The following is a 23398-nucleotide window of genomic DNA, read 5'->3' as shown; positions in this document are numbered from 1 at the left end:
AAATGGGTTAGGGGGTGACACTTGTTGGTTAAAAAAAATACGAAGATTAATCTCGGAGATTCAAATATATACTGAAGGTCATATTTTAAAAATAATGCTAAGTTGTAGTGCTTACTCAGTTCAGAGTTGCTGCAGTCCATTCCAAGCCTTCCAGAGTACATTGTTTTGATAAATAAGTTGCTATGTGCTTGAGATTAGGAGTCGATGTTAATCATTTCTGGTCTAGTAGATTTTACACTGCCACGCTTGTAATGCCCAGCTCCCTCACCCACACCCCTTGAAAATATTTGTTCTTGTTATAATGAAGTAGTAGACACCATTGAAACATGCATCTAGAAAATGTAAATTTGTGTTGTTTCAACAGCTTTTTTAGATTATTAATTGTCAAATTGGTAGATGTTTCTGAAAATATCAACTCAAATTGCTAATGAACCTGAAAACAGCGGAAGGCTGTAGCATCTTGGTGATTTTTTTCTTTTTAACTTCAGATTTCAAAATGTGCTCAACACAGTATATAGTCTTTACGTTAACAAGAAAGAGGCAAATTCAAATCTCGAGTTTATACATGTTGAGACAAACTGCTAATTATTGCTTCATAGAAACTCAAATATTCCACACTTTTCTTAATAGAAAATATTACAAATTGCAGCTGTATGATAACATTTTATGAATTGAATATAATGAAAATTGCACTTGCATCCATAAAGCAATTATTATAAATTACTTTGCTATGGAAACACAATTCAACCATCTGTTGGCATTTCATAGTTTCTGTGGCTTGGTTCATTTTAAAATGGTGCATTATTTAAATATAGTGAATTCCTTTTATAAGATTCTTTAAAGATAGCAAACTTCCATATTTAAACTGCTTCCTGTGATTCGAAGGGTCTATAATGGTAATTTCTTTTTTGTCTTTTTTCAATGGCTTAAAAAATAATTATTGGGACTATGACAACACAGATCAACTAATTAAGTGAATACACTCTTTTAAACCTGGAATCCAAATCTTCCCATTTGTTTAGATTTGGACAGTGATCTCTAAAGAGAAAAGTTGCTAGTTAAACTCTTCAATGACTTGTACAGTTCCGTAGGCTGCATTATCAGTTAACCAAAAGTACTTTTAAGCAGTAATTTTTATTTTCTCTTAGAATTAGTGCCATATTATTCTGCTTCATGGCCCGTTAACTCACCCTCAGCTATTTTTATATGTGCATTTTAAATCGCGCGTTTTACTACAGAGATTTTCGTTTTGAAGCAGCAGCATATAATATTCGCCTTTGGGACAAATTCTCTTCTGTTACAGAAAGTAGCTGCAAATGCAGATGTAATGGCTACAAAAGGAAGTAAGAGAATAGAAAATTCTTATGAAAGGCAAATTTGCTCCTTTGGTTTTATTTTGAATATTTTTCTTTTCCAGAGAGCCAAATTATCTTCATCACTAAATGCATCTAAGCAAAAGATGCTACATTCTTGCAAAATAATGAGCAACTCCAAAGGGCGGGCTCTTGCTAACAATGTTGGTTTTCATTACTACTAACAAAAGCTAAGAAACTACAAGGAATTTGGAGATTTTTAGGGTCTCTTTGCCAAGACACAAAAGGCACACAAGTAGTCGTCACTTCTTTGTCATGGTTATAAATAAGTGCTAATTCTCACCCCATTGTTCTCCTGGAAGAGTTTCTAGCTCTGCAGTATTTGAGAAATGTTTAAGTCTAGCTGCTTGCTCTCAGTTTCGTCAAGATGGAAATACAGTTTTTGGAACGAAAACCTGTAACTCACCTGGAACACACAAGTCTCTCTTTGTTATGCGGAAGAGTTTTAAATCTTTCATATTGAAATGCTTCCCCCACTGAAGACTTCTGTGGTTGGCTCATTCTAGCAAAGCAGCAAAGTGAAGGTTATCCATATCACACCAATTTGCTTTATATTGCATCCAACCTCCCCAATGTCAACATATCATATATTTTGTAATGCATTGATTCTAGGAATAATAACTTTTACTTATTTTGTTTCTAAAAGGGTGTCGGTGCCAGAAGAAAAGAATGATTGATGGGAAACAGACACCCGGCTAGAGCTACTCATGCTTTTGCTTCAGATGCTGTCGTCTTAGTGCATGTGAGCAGCCCTCGTGAGCTGTTAATGTCTAGGACCTCCCAAGGTGATCAGGCGTAGAACAAGCCAGCCATCACTTGGTCAAGTCATTACCGCCATTGGACACACCTTTTACGAAAACCGAACTAGACCCAAGTCTAATAGATATGTCCTAGGACAGCGAAAAACCAGTGAGTTGCTGTAACGCCTAACGCACAAGTATGTTAGCCTTCCGCCAAAGTCCTCAGCATCCCTGAAAGCGCACGATATCTCAACCCTTCACTTCTGGTTTGGAATAAATGCTGAGCTCTCATCTTTGAATATTTTTTAAATATACGGACCTACCTACATGTCGACACATATGTGTATATAAAATAGACACAGAGCACAGATAAGAAACCCTGCTTCAGTCACCGCGAGAATTGCCAAGAATTTAGAGATGTATTTGTCAAGATTCCTGTCAATTCACGCCCTTTGGGTTACAGTGTCCTCGGTGATGCAGCCCTACCCTTTGGTGTGGGGACATTATGATGTGTGTAAGACTCAGATTTACACAGAAGAGGGGAAAGTTTGGGATTACATGGCCTGTCAGCCGGAGTCCACAGACATGACAAAATATCTGAAAGTGAAGCTGGACCCTCCAGACATCACCTGCGGAGACCCTCCTGAGACGTTCTGTGCGATGGTGAGGCAATCCTTTTGGAAAGACTATTTCGGATTAAGTGGGGGCGTGTCATGTGTGAGCACAAATGTGGTGAGGGTAGAGGCTCAACTCATGCCGTGAGCTGAATATGCAGGCGGAGATTCGTGCCAACAGGCTAGCGTCATTCTCAGGGGAGGCCAGCGTGGCCTGGAATTGCAATGTGCATGGTGTGCTTGAGGCCCTGGAACTTTCCCTCCGCTTTCCCAAGGGTTCACTGAGACAAGTGCACTGTATATAAATTATCAGAGAAAACATCCAACTGAAAGTTAGATTTCAGATTGGAGATGGGGAATCTGACTAGGCCACATGTGTTGTGGTAAAAGCAACTGTAAAGACACAAAGTTTCTTCATATTCATATATATATTTAAGGCCAGTCCCAAGTTTCGCAGTTCAAGGTGAGAATAGATTTCGTGGTTTTCCTCATCAGGGAACTGCCGAGATATGGAAATCTTTGGTTAAGAGACCAGTGAGAGGAGGAGCAGAGGAGAGAGGGGCTAGAGCCTCATGAGAAGCTTTTTCAGCATAGTCTTATTTGTGAACTCACGCAGCCCCTTATTGTCAAGGGCTATGGTTTTCTATGGGTCCTTTAAAGGCGAATGTTGGAATGTCGAAAATGTATTTGCTGAAAGATAATGACTTGGGGCATACCAATTCAGTCGCAGTAACTCCTCACTTATCAGCCATAGGTTCTGCAACTTTAAGGGAAACAGTGACAAATAAAATGAATTTTATCTCAGCCTAGTTGATACAAATGAGAGTTAAGGTCCTCTAATGTTAGACATTGAATTGAAACAAGGTTATTTGAGGACCGGCTGTACTCTCCTTTTGATAAGCCAAGTTATAGAAGTCATTGTTTTCATGGTGTATGTAAGTCTTTTTCTGCATGGAAAGGTAAATGCTATTTGAACAGGTAACATCGCCATGACAATGAATTTTCACAAAGGTCATTGCTCAAAGTATACCTATAAGGTATGAGTCCTAGAGCTTGGTGATTAAAATGATGTAAATCAGTGTGCTAAAGACTTCACATAGTGTGTTCATTTGGTTGGTGTCATTGTTTTTTTGTTAGAGTTGGTCTTCATTGGACACAAGAACTGTGGTCCTATTTTTCTCATATAACAGATATAATCGTTTGGCAGATTTTAATAGGATTCTTACCTGACTTTATTATCTTGAACCTGGCCTGGCATTTTCAGGATAGTGAAACTATTAATCAAAGTAGCATCTGTTCACCGTCCCCAGTGAGTTAAATTAGCATAAGATCATCCTGGGCCCAGCGCTGTAGAAAAGGTTTTGAAACAGGAAACAATTTTGAGCAATAAAGAGTGTTTTCACCTAAAACCTAAGGGCTTGCCATTTTTCAGAAGTGCCTTTGGGGACTGGTTTGAATTATAGTCTAAACCTGATTTTGTGGAGAGTGAGAAAAAGAGCTTGGCTATTAGGTGTCATGATGACTAAAGTGCTCAGAAAGACTAAATATTTCAAAGAGAGGACCCGTCTCTCTGGGAAGCAGGTATATACTTCGCAAAGAAGTTGCACTTTAGATACCAGAGACTTCTGGAAGAGGAGTTTATGCAAACACATTAGCAAAACTACAATAAATGTGTAACGGAGCAGGAATATGAGTTGGCTTTATATAAAGCCTTTAATAATCTCTCATAAAAGGTTGAATTTAAGATCTTATTGCATATCTAGGAGGAGATGGATCGGGCAGTCTTCCACTCCTTACAGCAGATGGTGAGCTCTGGGCCAACTCTTTACATAATGAGCACTCCTCCTCTGTATATTGGTTCGTGTGCGCTTGTAACAATAGTCCACTTTTGGACTTGTTTAATAATTTAGAGATCTAAGGAAAATAGCAAACGCCCTTGTTGAGAGCTGTTTCCACTCGCACAGGCCCTGTATGATGTGTTCAACATGTGATCTGAATGTGCAGCCTCCCTGATCTCAGTCTCCTGCGAGAGAACGCTTGCTCAGCACCGTCGCCGTCCATCATGTTGAAGCGTTTCCTTGGTGTCTTTCCTATGTCCCTTCCCCCCATCTGGGTGGGAAAGGGCACAGTACGGAACTCGTGTCTGCCTTTTACAGGGATAAGGTCTAAGTCCTTTAAACAAGCCGATTCCTACCAGTCTAGCGGCTAAGTGATGTTAGAGACCAAAAGAGAAAAAAAAGAATTAAAATGATATTCCTCAGTTTTTTCCAGTGCAGTCACATGTATACTTTTTATGTTTACACAAAACTTCACAGGACGTATTTTTTTAAAGGCTGCATCTTACAATGATGGAGATATTTGGAAGTCTTGGTAGATTTAAGATCTACCAAGAATTGTTTTCCAAGGGACAGTGTAAGGTTTGCAAGATGTTACCCATCCATGCTTGATTTGGACTCCTTAATATGCATATGATCGGCATAATAGATTTAATAATCTGTCCCTAGATGCATACTTTGGGACTGTTTGTATGGATATTATATACCAAGTCAGTAGTAATGGCCTAATATAGCAGCACTTCCTCTCTGCAGTTTGGATTTCCCATAAAACTCTGTAGTGTAAGGGTTCCTGACACAAGGCTGTAAAGCTGTCATATCAGGCCTGTTTAGGTGCTCCTTGGCTCAAGGTCTAATGGGTACTCATATAGTCATTTGTGTTATGACTTTCACAGTCTCTCCTCCTTGACACATGCATCCATACCTGCTCCCTCAGAGTCATTATGGCCTATTACATCAGGGCAGCTGCCACAGGAGCACAAGCACTACTTAGCCCTTATATGTTAATGTTGGCTGCAAAATGGTTTCAGTAATCACCTGCTCAGCTAGTGACACCCTTATTAGCTGTGACTATAGCAATTCTGAGCACCAGGGGGATATTTGGTCAGAGATTCCCTATCATTCCCATAGCCCATTTATTTTATAGAAAGTCGACGTACATTGGCAATGCATTAAAAGTCTGCGTTGCTGCTTTTTGCACTTGCTCCATCATTATAGGGCACAGACCATCCATGAATACTGCATTTGCTTTAGTGAAATTTTAAGAATAAAGGAGCACATGGTTCCATTTAACAACAGATCTCTGCTTATTAACCTGAATGAGCTACTTAATAACTCTTTCATGTCTAATGATTTTAAATTGTTGCGTGTTAATAATCCCAGAATTTAAACATTAGTTTTGTGGGTAAATTCTGACACGCCTACTTCGGATAGTGGAATAGGAAATATACATACACACACACAGATATGTGTGTGTGTATATATATATCTAGATATATGTGTATATATGTATGAATTGTGTATATTGAGATCATACATTTTTTTAAATTTAATTTAAGATATTTCTTTTAAGTTGTTGGGGGCTAAAAATATCTCTACTTTTTGTTAAGGGTGAAGATCTGAAGGATAGAGGAGGGTTAAGCATTTTGTTTTAGGCAGGGTTAACATGTTAGTATAGATCCTATCCTCCTCCAGGCCACATAAAGCTTCAGGTAGCACAGTTTGGTCCGAAAACACAGATCATCTAGCGACTACAATTCGTTTCAATTTGTATAAAGAGCAAATTAGAATGACATGAGCCTGCGTGTTAAAGCTGAAGTGACAACACAAAGCTATGACTTGTCTTTTGTGTTTAGACCAGCTTAGCTGTCACATCACCACACAACATCCCAGTGGCTTAAAAATGGCAAAATTATCTGCAATTATCTCCAGCCTGCAGCTAATTTTCTGGATAAGTTAAACAGAAGCTTTGAAAAGAAGCCTACAGACGGAAGGAGTCATGTGCGTTTGTACAATTTATGGCACAGAAGTGCTGATGACTGTGGAAATGCGAGCCCTTGAGTGCTGCTGTGGATTTCAGAGACAATCAAAAGTAAATTAGGAAACAAAGATTATTAAAAAGTCTTCTGTGCATGTAATTTTGACATAATATTATGAGGTAGACATTAAATGTTTCCCTTGGAAGTTTTAGGCGTCATTAACGTAGCATGCCTTTAATTACAAGGAGGCTCATATTACTAAAAAAAAAAAAAATGGGGAAAATAAAGTACTCTGAGGTGTAGTTAACTATACTCTCATTACGTTTACTGAAATAATGAAATGAGAGAGTGTAATTTTTCTAAATAAAATGTCAGAATTTGAAATAAAAAAATGGATTTTCTTTAGGAAATTAACTAATGTGTGCCGGCAGTCTTGATAGACATTTATTCAAGTACCATAACAGGTCTATTAATGATCATTTTATATTGTGCTATTTCTAGACAGGCTCCTATTAAGGAAAAAAAAAACTTTAATTATTGTAAGCATCGTGGATAGAGCATATTTCATTATGTTCAAATGGAGTTTATGAAAGTAGTAGAAAGCCTTCATGTTTTATGATTTGAAAGGCACCCAGTGGGATGAGAGCCTGGTGGTTGCATAGTCGAAGGGCTATCCATAACTGAAATTTCTGATTTGACGTTGGCTCCAGTAAAGCCATCTGGTGGCTATCAGGTGGCCTTTGAGAAGTTAATCTGATAAACTCAGTTACGTTTTCAATGACAAGGCATTAATATCAATTTTCCCCAAACTAGAAATGACATTGACTTATATAATAATTGAATAATCTTCAAAATACACTCTGTTCACATGAAACATATTCTAATAAATGAATGAAGTTTTAATAACAGTGACATATTTCATTTGAACTGATTTATCCCTTAATTATGCCAGAACAGAATTTTTAAAAACTTCCAGTTCCTTCATTATTAATACTTCACTGTTATGAGTTTGTTATTTAGACTTATTTCTTAGAAAAGTTTAATTCAGGTTTTCAATGAATTAAGTCCCATGGTGATCAATCTTCCTGATACATCACTGTACCAAGTACTTCCTTCTTGAGGGGCCTATAAAAGCTCCCTTTTATCTGTTTCATCGTGTATCAAGTGCGCGGCCTGATTTTTAAATCTGGGTGTGTACAACCTTACTTCTCATTACTTTCCATTGAGACCCTATGGCATTCTCCAGCGGACTTAAGGCTAGCTGTCTGATTGGAAGGGACGAATGGATTGAAGCCGCGTTGACATAGTAAAGCACAGATTATGGGGACGCCTTGGGAGGGAGCTGATAAAGAGGATGGCTGGGCCAAGGAAACCTAAAGCCGACCCACGTGATATGCTGTTCCCAGACAGCGTTCTCTGTGTGCATGAGTGCCCTTTACTTGGTTGGGCTACCACTTTCCCAAAATCATGCCAGACCACCATAGCAGAGCGGAGTGAACGGAGCCTACGGCGCTGGCAGAACCTGGTGGGAGTGGCGAGAGTCAAGGCCAAAGCCGACCAGCACACTGTCCGCCTCCGGAGGAAGCAAAGGAGAGCCTTGAGCAAAATCAGCAGGAACTAGTGTGCTCAGAGGGTGGGAGGGGCAGGGGAGTAAGACCAGCTCTCAGAATTTGAAGGCGAAATGTTATTTTGCTGCATATCAAAGGGCCACTTGGAAGATGCTCTCTGGTAGCCAAGTGCCTAATGTTTAACAACAGTGCAGGAAAAAGACGAGAAAACAGGCTGGCTGGAGCGGACGGAGGCAGAGCGTTTAAATGGCAGGGTGGGGGCCTGCTCGCTAGTGGGATGACATCTGAGGTCTGGCACTGTGGAAGAGGAGCAGAAGAAGCGTAGACCCTGATGAGTTCGACCCGTCTATGTATTTTTCCCCTTAGTTTAGGAGATGCTGGCTCCTCCGCCCCGAGCTCCAGTTTTCTACAGGGTCAGGGGAAGCGTTTGACTGAATGCTCAAATGCCAGGTTTTAAAGGTGAAACATGGAGACGTCAAGATAATAACTGCCTTGTAGCAGACCACGCTGAGTCACCTCTTCCAGTCCCCTCCCCCTTCTCCCCCAGGAGGTTACTTTGCCCACTCTCTATTCAGAGGGTCACCACTTGAAAAGTGTCAGAAGCCAATCCTAAAAAAAAAGTCTCTCTGGACTCTTAGGATCTCTCCGGCATAGTCTTTTCTTTCTTTTTCTTTTCTTTCTTATTTTTTTTTTTTCCTTGCACGGGGGCAGGGGCGGGGAATAGTGGGGAGGAGGCTTGCTCTGCTTTGCTTTGGAATTCTCCATGGGCCTTAGGCTGGTACCTTGATCTTCTGACTTCGAGGACCAGAAGCCCTTCATCTCATGTCTCTCTACCTGGACAAGCAGAAGACATTCCACTTGTTTGGAATACCCTGTGCTGTTTGCTTCTCCCAGGCTCACCCATCCTTCAGGGTCTAGCTCAAGTCGAGTTCTCTAGACACTTCCTGCCAATTTTAGCTCATGTCATTCTCTCAACCTTTGAACTCCTCCTCGCTCTATGTTTATATACCGTACCATGCCTATATACTCTACTGTATTCCACCATTTAGTACTTTATTACATTTTATCAATTTATTACGCCCCAATACACATTGGTTTCGTGCGTTTGCTACATCCTACTCTAACTGGATCACTACTCTTTAAGCGACATAATGTGTGACAAAGTCTACTGTACTCTCTGATGCAGAGAGCTCAGCAGAGACTATAAATTATATCGTTCTTCTACCTTAGGATCTATTTGCCATACTCAAATACATGAATAACATGTTTTTAAGTGATCAATTGATTGAATATAGTATTGATTTTCCAGAATGTTTTTTCTTGCTTGAGAACTTTTATAACGAACCTAATGTTTATTTTTAACTTTGTAAATTAAGACACAAGTAGAAAAATTTAGCTGTTGTACTTGGGCAGCTTATGATGTTCTCAAAACAGAGATGGGAGTGGCAAAATGTGCTCTGAGCTCTGATGGCAAAAGTATATGTGAGGAGTGTTTTTCTCTTTCCAGTTTAATCCTTTGAAAATATTTAGCCAAATAGAAAATTTGGAAAAGATAGAAAAGACTAAAACACAACATTGAAATCATTTTGCCACGTTTCTTACAAGTCTCCTTAACCATAAGATATATTTTGTTTTACAGAGTCAGAATCATATCACATACAGTTTTTCACCTTTTCTCATTTACTACTATGTTTTTAGCATTTACATATATCATTATATATTCTTAGAAAATATGATTTCGATAGCTATCAATATCCTTTCATGTGGATATACAATATTTTATTTAGTTATCCTCCCACCTCGATGACTTGATGTTATTTCCATTTTTTTCTATTTGTTATAATGCTGTGATGAACATGTAGAGGTAGAGTCTTCTTTATTAACATATCCTTCTCCCATTTTCCAAAACTCCCATATTAAATGCATATATTTGGGGGATGTTGAGTTAAGCACATCGTATTTAGTCAAGGCTAAAAGACGGGGCTATATTCCTGTGTTCTCAGAGATGGAATCACCACTGAGTGAATTGGACATCCTATATGTCAGTCATGGGGAAGGAGGCTTTGGTCTGAAGTCAGGACATGGGGCTTAGGCAGGACCCCCTCTCTGGCCCTTGCTCTTTTATCTGGACTTGAGAGAGCTTCTGGGGGTAGAAGGAAGACAGCCTCTGACACAGGGTAGAGAGCAAGGTCAGGAGATCTCTTTGGGAGCAACAAGCTGAGAATGGGCAAATTACACCTTGTAAACTATATCTGTAGCTTTAAAACTTGCTTTAAATTGATCCACAGTGGAAACTAAATTTTATATTGGAACTCAGTAAACATACACTTATCTACACACACAACTGAAACAAAACAGCCTTTTATCCATGTGCTATGCTCTCTTATATTTTTTCTCTTCTTTAGCAAATAATTGAAAATTATATATTGGTTATGATCCACAAATTATGTGTAGTATTGTTTTTAAAATTTATGTAAATAAAAAGTACTGTACACACATATAACTTATTTTTTTTTTAATTCAACCTTATGTTTTTGAGATACACTGCTATGCAATATTTTGCCACATGGATATTCCTTTAATCAATCTTCTATTTATAAACATGCAGGTTGTTTGGTTTTTCACTTGACAGCTCTTGACCAGTGTCAGATTGTCAGATAGTTATCAATTCACACTCCTACCAGCATTGATCCTCATCAACACTAGGCATTCTTAAATTTTCTTCTGATATAGGGCCTTAGCAGATAAATGAAAAGAAGCAGTTTACTAAAAAAGATAACAAAATTATCCTTCTACCACCTTTCCTGCTAAAGTAATAATTTTTAAAATTTGGCATTGATATGGGTGGGACATATTAGAAGGTGAAAATTACATTTTATTTTTTAAAGATGTATGTTTATTGAAAAGATTTATTTTTAATGTTTCTTGGCTATTTAAATTTTCTTATTCCTAATTATAGTAGCTTTATTCCTTTGTACTTTTAGCCCTTTTTCTAATTTTCCTATCGAACCTAGCTATTATTTATACACACACACACACACACACACACACACACACACATAAAATTTTTCCTTTGAGCCTTTTACACAGATGCCATTTTTTGTCAGTTGGTTAAGTTCAAAAATACAAATATCCTTTCTTCCAGAAGGCCAAGTCTTATTTCAGAGACTTTTTACACCCTTTATTTTGTGGAAATTTTACATATTCTTGCATCAGATTTTGCTGTCAGGGAGCTATGATCTCAGGGCTAGGAAAGATTCATCTGAGTGTCCCCTCTCGTCTTTTGTTCCTAATGGATGAACTTTGAGAAGTTGTCATTTGCCCTAAGCAAAGTGTTGCTTTTCACTTAGAATGAGCCCTTTCGGAAACAGCCACACACTGAAACATAGTCTTTGTATAAAGTGGTTCGTGTAAAATCTGCCTGCTTTGGTTTTAATTCACCAGACCAATGGGCAGACTAGTTTTCATGAGCCATTTTCAGATTTCAGAGTTGCTTTTCTTACAAGAGGGGAAAATGAAAGTTGTTTCACACACATAATATTGGAGAAGAACTTACTGAGGTTGGCAGGTTGTAAGTTTCTTCTCATCTTTCTGGGAGTAGATAGATTCACGTAGTATCTGTTTCATGAAAATTAAAGACCTGGGTTGAGGAAGAAGCTGGAATTGGTTTTTACTCTTTGACCTACTTTGAAACTGATTTCTAAAATATTAACTGAAGAATTGAGCTGGATATGGCTTCAGTACAAAGAAATAGCCGATTCGTTCCAGAGGGTTGATGTCCATCACATGTAACTTTCTGTTTCTTTCTTGTTGCTCCCTTTCTTTCTTGGAAATGAGAAAATGAAGAAATCAAATACACTTCCAAGAAACTCCCTCAGGAGAGAGGAGAATCTGTCACACAAGTCGAAGAGGGTGTATGCACTACACAAAATGAGCTGGTGGCCAGTCTGTTCATCTGAGTTGGTTGTGATGCCTGAAGCACTCCATTTGGATTTTGATTTCAAAGATTAGAAACAAGAGCCTTTTACGCGGTGTTGGGGAGCATTCTCTTTAATGCCTCTACTGCCTGGCTCGGAATAGTGTTCTATTTAGCCATTAGCCTAGCACGATGTGAACACACAGTAGTATTTGCTGCATACTTGTTAAATTGAACTTGTGCTATAGTTTAAAAAATAATATCTGCAGTTAATATTTATCAAGAACTTCCATGGTGCCATCTACTGTACTAAACACTTGGCTTTTGTTGGCTGATGAATCCTCAGTCCTATCATGATCCTTATTTAAGGGATGAAGTAATTGAGGCATGAGGTTAAGTAACTTTCCCCATGAACTTTTGGGAACAAGATATAGACCCAGGTAGTCTGGCCTGCATGTCCCACTATGCTATCAAGTCTCCTCTTATTTTATTTGTCATATGTTGGATAAAACCATCACAAAAACCTTTTTAAAAATCACATTTATGATTTGAACTACGAGCTACAATACTATGATTTTGTTATTTAAAAAGCCTTTTATCTGAAATAACTTCAGAAAATTGGATTCTGTAAACAGAGTGTATGGAATGTTGGAAACACACATTACGTGATGAGTGTCTTCATTCAGGGATAAGAGAACCAATCAACAGTGTTTGTTTCCATTCCTGCTTTCTTTTCCATTAACGTGTTCATATAAATGGAAATAAGCTGTTAGAAATCATAGAGAGCAGAGTACATATTGTATTCACCATCTCAAGCCAGAATAATAAGTCAGCAACTGTTGGCTAGTTAACAAAATCATTTTCTTGTGGGTGAGGTGTTAAAAAAAGTAATTAGCATAATACTTTTGATTTTTCATTTTTACAGAATCAATAACAACTGTTATCGTGTAGCCAACCCCCTCCATGCTATCAACGCTTGGATGTCTAGTAGGCATTTTTAACTTAACATATTATAAAAGTCTTGATTTCTTTCCCCCAAATCTCTTTAGCCTTTCCCATCTCTATAAACATTAGCTTATGTTTATCTAGTTGCTCAAGAAGAAACATCTAAGCAGCCTCCTTTTATGTCCCTTGCAACAGGCGTCCACAAGTCTTGTTAGCTAAATTTTCAAAATATACCCCAGATCAGACCATTTTTCAACTTATTATGTTATATACTCGTTATTTTATATCTCTTTTCCTCACTACATTACAAGCTCCAAACTGCAGGAACTTTGTCATGTTTCTGCCTATAGTAGGGCTCAATAAATATTTTTTGAATGAGTGAATGAGCTGTTAAAACAGAGATATGTTAATCCGATTATAACAGTCATATCAAGATTATTGCTCTGATACGTGGTCTTTGGGATATATAGGCTCCACTAGAGGTCCTTAATCTTGAAAGTATCACGAAATTTTATTTTTTCATTAAAAAAAATTGAAAAGCACATAAGCAATATAATAAATACATTTACAAGCATTGATTACAATGAACAATGGTAACATATTGTTTTTGTTAGGATTTAAAAAATAGACATTACTGTCTGTGCTGAAGTCATCTTTGTCTCTATCACCTGAACCACTCCTTACCTTCCTCTCCCAGAGGGAACAAGTGTCATAAGGTGTGTTTCCTTCTAGTCCATATTTTATATATTTTTTATACTAGACTTATATGTTCATAAATAACACATAGTTTTGATTTGGGGTTTTTAAATGTTATTATTTTTTAAAAAAACTTCTGTAACTTCCTTTTTCGTTTAACATTATTTTTGTAAATTATCCATTTGATCCATATGCTCTAGTTCATTAATATTAAAATAGCATATATATTTAATTGAATAAATACATTATTAGTGAGAATTTGGGAAATTATTTAATATTTTTTAGTTTTCACCTTTACAAGCCACTCTATAAGAAACATTCTTTTACCTATATCTTGGTTCACCTGAACAAGAATTTATTTTTTTTGCTTTGTTTTCCCTGAGATGTCCACCAGAGGCCCACCTGTAGGGTTGCAGAGTGAATACAAATGTAGTTACAGAACTTTACATCCTTACCAACAGATTATAAGGATTCTCCTTTCTAAGTTTTGTTTTGTCTTGTACTGATGCTCTTCCTCTTAATATGTACTGAAAATATTTAAGATATGTTTCTTTTATTGTCTTTGCTATCAGGACACTCATAGTTAGATTATATGATCTATCATAGCAATCTACTAAATCAGAATTTTTGATAAAACTCTATGTGCCATGGCTCTTAATCTCTCATCTTTGTTTTAATTATATAACTATAAATCACTCAGAAGTATATGAGTATCACTAATACATATTCATAATGGTGAAGCAATTTGGGGAAATAAATATCAAGCTCAACCATAAGTGAACTTCTTTGATGAGATGTTTAAAAGGGCAACACTATTTAAGAGTGGAATCTTGCATCTGACCACCTGAATTGAAAGTAATATTCTGACCTGTACAACTTACACAAAAATCACAATTTAAAAAAATTACTTTTAGTATTTAGTTACATATACTTTTTTTTTTTTCCCTGAAATCACTATCTTTATTACCGGACTATAACAATAGCTTGATCGTGCTTGTAAACAGTAAGTCCCCTTGCTTACTTTGCAAGATGATATATAAATATTGCCTCATCCATCACCAGAATGACTTGTCTCCTAGATGAAAACCTGAGGGTGATGTGTAACTGTAATAAATTTGGACAGCAAGGGAAGCATTTCGTTTCCAATTAAAACCACAGCGGGAATTTTCCATTTAGATTGACGGTGTAGGTAGATCTGTATGCATTTTGTGCGCTTGCCTGTTTGGGGCAAATTATGATTGTTTCAAGGGTAGCAACAATGAGGTTTACATCTCTTTATAAGCTCCTAAGATAAGGCCAATTGCCTCGTCTAGATCAGAAGGTTCTGGGTCTTGGACATTCAGAACCAGACATGCTAAAATGTAGTTATACCTAACTAGGGAAAGGGTGAGCCTTTAGGGATATTTTATTTGGGTTTGAACAAGTTGGAAGGTTCAAATTCCAACTTATTTCATTTCATTTCTTTGCTCCAAGGAAAAATAAAGTCATGACGTATACTTAGCACAGTGCCTCGCGCATAATAAGTCCTCAATAAACATTAACCATCTTTATCATTATGATTAGCACCTTCCTTGTTAAAAAGGTGAAGGCATTATGAGTCTGGTTTTCTGCTTTAAAGGGGTCTTCTGAATGCTTCCCTTTCTGTAAACTGGCCTTTCCTGATGTCGCTGACGGCATCTAATAACTAACTGCTTCTGAGGCTCTGGCTCCAAGCCAGGTACTTAAAAACAAAATAATTTCACAACTGTGGTTTTAAAGTAAATGAAATGTATTCTAAATAACAGGATTAAGATAATCGTTCGTGAATGCCGTGGCATTTGCGCTGAGATTACAGCGGGTCAGTGTTTTAACTGTATGAGAAGAGCCTAACAGCAATGTCACGACTCCTTATGAAAACAACGAAACATGTTCACAAAACAAATAACCACATGAAAATAAATAAAAACTCATTTTATTAATAAAATATCATAATGGGCTCAATGTATTGGCCTTGGTGGAGGTTTAGAAATGAAAGAGAAATTCAAGTACGGAAAATGGAAATCCTGGGCCCTACACTGATTTTTTTTTTCTGGCCGCTATGGTTTCCCTGTCATACTCTTCCTCAGAAGCACCCAGTGCTTCTCATCAGCAAAACGAAACATTGCAAGTGAAACCTTAGGTCCATAATTCTTCCTTGTTCCCATTGCATTTTTTAGTTCACGTGATATTGGATACAGTGTATTCAATTAGGGCAACAAACAGGTTGCATTCTCAAGGCGACTGACTGCTTCCTTCCAAGAGATGTGACTTGCATCACAGTTTGGAGAGGAGAGAGTGGGTTGGATCTCAGCCCGCACTAACCACTGGGCTGGTGTCTAGTGAGGGGCACAGCCTGCTCAACTGTGCTTGCCAGTCCTCTGCATCATGCAAATGTGGCGATCATAACTCGATCTCGTGCAGGACTCACAGTACATTCTGGAATGAGCACCACGTGACGAGGGGAGGCTGTTGCAGAACGTACAAAAACACAAGTGCTTGTAGTTGAATTTAGCTGATACTCATTGAGTACCTACTGTGTGCACGGTACTGAGTGAGAGATGTAAAGATGAGCAAGAGATACATTTCCTAACCTTGCAGAGCTCATGATCAAGACAGGGAGAAACACATTAAAAATGTATACCAACAGTTACTCCTGTGATAAGTCAAAGAAATCGGAGTCTCTATGAGAGTATTTAACCATAATGCTGGTGCTGACAGGAGAGCGAAGACCATTCTTGAGGAAAGTCTTAATGTCTTAAAAAATGCTAGATTTGCTTAACGATGCCATGGTTTTACATATATATTCTTATCGCTATTACGCACACAGCCTTATTATCGAAACCCCTGCAGCAACAACTTTGTTGTCACAACACTAGAAATCTGTCCCCTAACCCCTTTTTCTCACTGAAACTATTTTTTAGGGTAATTTAAAAATAAGATTTCTTAGACATGCAACTGCCATGTCATCGTCAGTAGTGGTCCTTACCAGTAAACTTGGCACTTCATTTGGTAGTTGTCGGTTCCTTGTCCGCCTCCCACACTGGATTAGGAACTCTTGGAGGACAGACACAGAGCCTTGTTCTCTGTTATTTCCGCACTAATCAGTGTAGTGCCTGGTACACAATGAGCCGATTAACATATAATCCTGGGAAGAGTCCTTCTAGCAGTCAGCTTTCTTAAATCTCTGCTCTCACTACTTTTGTGCTTTTATTATTGTCCTTCACTAATCTTTGCTACCCCTTTGGTTCTTTGTGCCATCTTTGCCATCATTTGTGATATCGGAGTAACCTCCTGCAGAATCTGGCAGAAGGTGACCCTCGGGGATATTTTGTCAGAGCATCCAGTTCTTTAACTTCGTGGTGTTCCTTCCAGTTAGTTCAATTCTGGGAATGTTTATGTAGTTCCTTGGTCGGAGAGCCCTATGCTGGGCATAATGGGAGATAACAATGACAGGCTAGCCTCTGCCTTCAAGAAGCTTTATAAAGTAAACAACTATTTACAAAGAAGAAGAAAATAAATGCTCGATGAGAGTGCTCCCTCTAAAGAGCTATGGGAACACAGAGAGAAGCGATTCATTGCAAACTCAGAGGGATCAATGATGGCTTCATAAAGGAGACGGCCTTTGAGCTGAGCTTTGGGGGAAGAGTGAACTGCTCAGAGATAGAAGAAGAAAGAGAAGGGCATCCTAGCTTAAGGAGGCAAGTGAAGCTTTGACTTTAGCTTTCCTTTTAAAATAATTGCCTTTTGTGGCTCTATCTCAGCAGTGACAAATGTTACAATTGTGCCATCCATGAATTAATCTAAATCCTGCTCGGTTGTTTTTATGTTTTCCCCCCATGATACCATGACATCATTTCTTACACTAGGCATATTCTCCCACTCTAATCCATCAATCATTAGACACAATCATGTAGGGGAAGGTCCTTTATAAAAAAACGCAAAGTACTGTATAAGTGGGGAAAAGTGCTATATAAAGGTACAATAATAATATTTGCAAGTTCAGTGAACATGATACAGAGATTCAATTCACTAAATATTCATCGAAGCCTAACCAAATAATTTTGGACAAGTTACCTATTTAAGCCTTCAGGGTACCAGTTTCTTTTGCATGGTTTTGTAAAGATTGACTGAAATAATTAGCTTTGAATCCTCTAAAGTACAGCATAAGAAAAAGTCACTTTTCGTAAATACTAGATCCTTTGGTTTGCCCTAGGCCTTTGCCTCCCAAGAGCTTTGCTGGAGAGATATGACTTACATAACTGAGATGCACAACAACAGATGAGTGAATATCGGAGTCACTGCTACTGTCACTGAGTATCGTGGGTTTAAGTATCCTTGTTCAGAGATGGGGATGGACAGAAAGATCACAACGAACAAAGAATTCAAGTACAAACGACTCAGCCTGATCTATGTCAGTAAGTTCTGATGTTCAGTTTTCCCATGATCTTAGCCCAAACCTCAGTTTTCTCTCATCTCCCAAAATACTGATTCAAGACACTATGATATTTTCACTGGTACACTGCACTATTGGTTACACCATTGTTTTCTGGTAAGAAACATTTATAGAACTGCCCAAGTACCTTTTTATTTTATTTGCTCTGCAGTGTTCCAGAGGGGCATGAATCTATGCGTGATCACTGAGTATATCTTACTCTAAAATCTATCCCCAAATGGCTGAACATCAGTGTTACATTTTCCCCAGTTTATTAAGTAGTTGGGATAAATATATATCATCTATTATTATCAGTATTCCTGAAGTGTCTAAAGTTCAAGTTCAAGGCTCAGATTTTTTTATATTTGTATAAAATAACTTAAAAATGAATTAATGCATCTCAAGTCATTTTAATCCTACTATATAGGTGTAACTACCCAGTTTTATAAATGAGGAAGCTGAGATTTAAAAAAGTTAAATGATTTTCTCTAAGTCACAATAACTAATAAAGGATAGATGTTGCATTATTACGTATTCATAAACTTATAATAATGAACTTTTATTGAGTATATTGTACCAGGCACTAAGTGTATAATGTGTATTAATTTAATATTCAAATGAAAGCTTAAATAGATTTAAGAAGGATGTAAATATATTGGCCTTGATTTTTCAATTTTTTCCAAAGCCAGACCTTTTTCTTTTTATGTATATTTCTTGTTAGTTAAGTAAGCACTTGGCAAAAAGAACATTATAATCATTATTGATGCTCCTTGTCTTGGGTTGTCCGTCACAAGGCTTATTATGAAACGCTTCCACAGAAATAATGCCAGAACAGGTCCCTCTGGGCTCTATAGGTTCAGAAACATTGGGCTATTGACAAATCGAGACCAAAACAGAACTTTGAGATCTCTGGAGGAAACCTGAAATTTCACAGTGTGACTAATGAGAGCCTTACTATGAAACTGGATGATTATTCATGTAGTCCTAGTCTGGAATGAGTGAGGCAGCTGTCAAACATTGCTTCGGCTGGCTTTTCTCTCATTTTTTTCTTTAAGGGAAGCCCACAGTTATCATGAGAAAGCGTCAGTGAAGTTCTCATTTCCAGTTTATGATAATGTCAAGGAAAGAAGACCACAGCACTAGATTCTGATACAAGTAATTTCTCGAAGCTGTACATTTATGTTTATGATTAACTGGTCACTAATCTATGAAATAAGATACTATGCCCAGGAGAGTATTTTTCTGATATGCGAATCTTGTTTAATATTCTGGACAGTTTTAAATTTTCTCTCTCTCTCAGTAGAAACATGCAATATCTTTAACTGAACAATGTTCTGTTTTCACCTGTTCATGAGCAGCTCTGCTCCCTCGAAGAAAGCAGAAGTGGAACGACTTGGAGGTGACACTTGCCACGGTCAACAAACACCCAGTAGTAAATCTATTTTAAAATAATCGTCTTTTGCATTGCATCTTGGATGAACATAAGAACAAACACATAGTATTTATATATATATATATATATATACACACACACACACACACACACACGGCAATATCTTTGATCTCTCTACTATTTGGCTGGGTCCTCCAATTTAGGGACAGGTTTGTCAGTCTCTCAATCATGGGGCCATGTCTGTGTCATGCTTTAAAATTCAAGTGGGTGATAAATTTTGGTACTCTGGCAATATTTTATTTATGATTATCTTGTGGCTGATGATTTACTAGGATAATTATAATTAGCAGTCTTAATGAATGACAAATCAACTAATTATAAGCAAAAAATTATTGTTACTGATGATACTGATAAAAAGTAATTATTTAAATGGCAAATATAGTATCATTAAGGTTAATAACCAGATACAAACTGAATGTAATTATTGATGCTGATAATCAAAATCAGTTGGAAATGAATTAATTGGATGTACCATTTGGTGTCCTTTATGTTTTGTTTTAAAAGCAGCGATTCTAGGTCAAGTTTAGAAAACACATTATAGTTTATCAAGTTACCATTGCTGACCCCAAAATCAGATCTATGTAACCATCTTTTTACATTATAGGATGTATTTAGGCTCGTAATTCCCTTTTCCATTTTTGGAACTCTTTAATAAGAATAGGAGGTTTATAATGGGGCCATCAGTACTTATAGCACCATACAAATATTTAATGTCCCCACATCCATTTCAATCAGACAGATTTTACTGTGTTTAAATCTAGCCCGTAGTAGCTGATAAAACCAGATTCACTGATCTTATTTTGAGCCAGATATATTTTTTAGCATAACGTTTTCTGTATTTTAAATCTATACCACGCTTTGCCCCTTTTAATATTTAAAAGTATTAATAGACAAGTTACTGATATTTAAAAATGTTCAATAAATACTTTTTATTTTACTTTTTTTCTCATTGTTTATATGTTTAACTGCAACACTTTTTAATTTTCTCGATCCATTCTGTACTAGCTCTGAGTTTTGGAATTAGATTTCTTTCATCTCCCAGCAAACAGCTTTTTCTCCTCCCCCTGGTCTTTCACCTTCTTCTCAACGCCACCGGCAGCAAGCACTGAAAAGATTTTAAGACTTGGGATTAAGGTTTTTCTTCCTTTAAGGTGTCTGGCTGCCTCAAAGACACTGGGTTCTTTTTTGGTCTCAGCAGCTTCCATCAGCAGATCTGCCGCTGTGCGTCCCAGCAGGGGCCCAGAGGCTGTCCTGTGCCTCTGGCGTCACCTCCCTGGGTGTCTCCGAGTGCTGGAGTCCTCAGCATCAGTCACTACACAGCTGCTGCATTTCTCCCTCATGGACGTAACTGCCCCATCTGCCCTCCAAAGACACAGAGCATTTCCAAAAGTGACAATGATTAACCTTGTCCAAGTCAGTATGATTGCTGAGAGCTGACCGTAGTCACCAGAGATTTTCTAGTCTCATGTTCACATTGAGACATAGAAATACTTTCACCGGCAGCCTGGATAGTTAGTATGTTTGTTTGTGTTCAGCGGGGTGGGGCTGGGGAGCTCGGATGGCGGGCGAGAGGGTCAGGAGTCTTTAGAACTACTTATTCCTCAGTCTGTTGTGTCCCTTCCTTTATCAACTTGACAATCTAGTGCGTATGCTGTCTGTTTGCTTTAGTCGTTGTATGCTATTCAGATAACCACTTGACTCTGCAGCAAGTGTTTTTTGCTTGTTGCTCATTTAATCCTCAATTATGTGAGATAGGTATCATTGTCCTTGTTTTACCCTTGAGAACACGGAGACTCAGAGAGGTCCGATAGGTTTTCTATGATCACAAAATTGATGAAGGACCGAGGTGGGATTTATTCCTAATCTCCAAATCCGCGCTCTGCCAAGGGAATTTTTGGAGACCCTGTACTAATATATTAATAGCTCACTATTGAATGCCTATTATGTGTCAGGCATTCTTGCAAGAACTTTTAAATGCGTTAACTCACTACATCGCCAGTAATTATGTACCATGATTGTCCCATTTTTCTAACAAGGAGGATGGGCACAAAACAGTTATATAGTTGCCTCAAATCATACAACTTAGAAAAATCCTGGCTGTTTGGTTTTAGATTCCATGTATTCAACCTGTATGCCATGATGTGTGAAGTTAGAATTCCAGAACCCAGGACTTAAAATCATCTTAACTATACCGTCACTAGGAGAGAAAAGTGACCAGTCTTTTAGTTAAGGCATTTTTGGAGTGTCGTGACCACTGGCTCTGCTTTTAAAAGTCGTCTTGAAAAGGAGTGGAATTTTTATGGAATCACTCCGCTTAAGAGTTTGCTTTAAATTATAGACTGTTGTCCCATGTCATCTCAGTGGGACTCTCATAAATGTAAATTCACTGATTGATTTAGATTTGAAAAGTACAAATCTAGCATTTTTAAAGCAATAGGTACTTAGTAGAATGTTTATGGTGTGTGGAAATACTTTTTTCTTGGCAGACTCTGAAGAATAGAATTAGGTAGTGTCCTTCTGCAATCTATGTACTACGAACTTGGCTCTCGAGAGCAGCTGCCTTTTTGGAGAAATCACCTCATTCGGAACAGAGGACTTTTCTGTTTCCAGATTGGTATGAGATTGGTACAGGAGAGCCCCATGATAAATTAACTAGTCCACAAGAACATTCTAATGGCCCCAGAGTAGGACTGGAAATTATATTTCACTTCCAAGCCATTATGTGATATTTTTCAAAGAATCAAGTAGCAGTGCTTCAAAGATTTATTAAGATATACCTAGCTGGGATGCATTTTTTTTTTTAGTATATCTTAAAACCTCCTCACAATTCACTATTCTAGAAGTCTTTCTATTTTACCCTTTGTTCCTTTTTTCCCTTTATGCTCTTCTATTTATTTTTAGGGTTGAAATACAGTCTAGTCTGGGACACAGAAGACCTGTGATTCTTTAGAAATACCAATTTCAAAGCCCTGGTTGAAAGGGACTGGTGTTTCTCTTTTTCAGTAAGAGATAAATTGAATAACCTGGTACATTTTTTTTTTTTTTTTGATTGGGGCAGGGAAGGAGGTAGGAATTGGGCCAAAGTTTCTTTGATGACAAAATATGACCCACAATGCTTTGCTTTGCCTGAAAAATCATATGCCAAATGCAGTATCCTTCTATAATGCCCAGCTCACCTGATGCCTCGGAAGTGGAAGTTTTACAGCTCTCAGGATTTTCGGGAAGCCCAGATGCACCTGCTGAAAGCAGCGTGAGATATTTACATTCTCACTCAGGAGAGTGAAATACAGTGAGAACAAAATTACAGCCCTTTTTTCTTGCCCACCACTCTAAGATCAATAAGCAAATCTTAAATATCAAAAGATTTCATGAAGAAAAGACTTTTGTGCTACTCTGAGTGTTTATCCTTAGTCCTGGAAGAAAATTTGAGTTTTAGAACTCTCATTTCTATATAGAATTTAAATTCCAGTCTAATTTCTTCATAATTCTGATATTGATAAACGAATGCATTTTACTAGTCAATGCTACTATTGGGAGAGTAAAACTGAGTTCTGTTCAGGATTAATGTGACATAAAAAGTAGTATGTACTATATCCCACAGCAGAAAAATATGTCGAGACTGTTTTTATTTAATCCTGAGATTTTAGTCTTCCAAACCAGTGGTCTCTAACCTTTTTGGCACGAGGAACTGGTGCTCTTATGAGGATCTAATGCCTGAGGATCTGAGGCGGAGCTGAGGCGGTGATGCTCACCTCCTGCTGTGCAGCCTCGTTCCTAACTAGCCATAAACTGGTATTGGGGGTTGGGGACCCTTGTTCTAAACAAATGGAAC

General features: G+C 37.8%; 1 protein-coding gene across 3 annotated transcripts in view; it reads left to right on the top strand.

The window, feature by feature from the left end:
• NTNG1 (netrin G1) overlaps positions 1–23398 on the top strand; it is a 278672-nt gene that overhangs the window by 6269 nt on the left and 249005 nt on the right. For all 3 annotated transcript variants that reach the window (XM_016159798.2, XM_016159796.2, XM_016159797.2), the window contains exon 2: positions 2020–2776. In XM_016159798.2, the coding sequence (XP_016015284.1) occupies positions 2531–2776 (246 nt within the window). In that variant the 5' untranslated portion in view covers positions 2020–2530. The remainder of the gene's footprint in view (positions 1–2019; positions 2777–23398) is intronic.

The sequence above is a fragment of the Rousettus aegyptiacus genome, unplaced genomic scaffold (assembly GCF_014176215.1).
Source record: "Rousettus aegyptiacus isolate mRouAeg1 unplaced genomic scaffold, mRouAeg1.p scaffold_m13_p_17, whole genome shotgun sequence".
Taxonomy (NCBI): Eukaryota; Metazoa; Chordata; class Mammalia; order Chiroptera; family Pteropodidae; genus Rousettus; species Rousettus aegyptiacus.
This window is presented reverse-complemented; position numbering and strand designations above follow the sequence as displayed.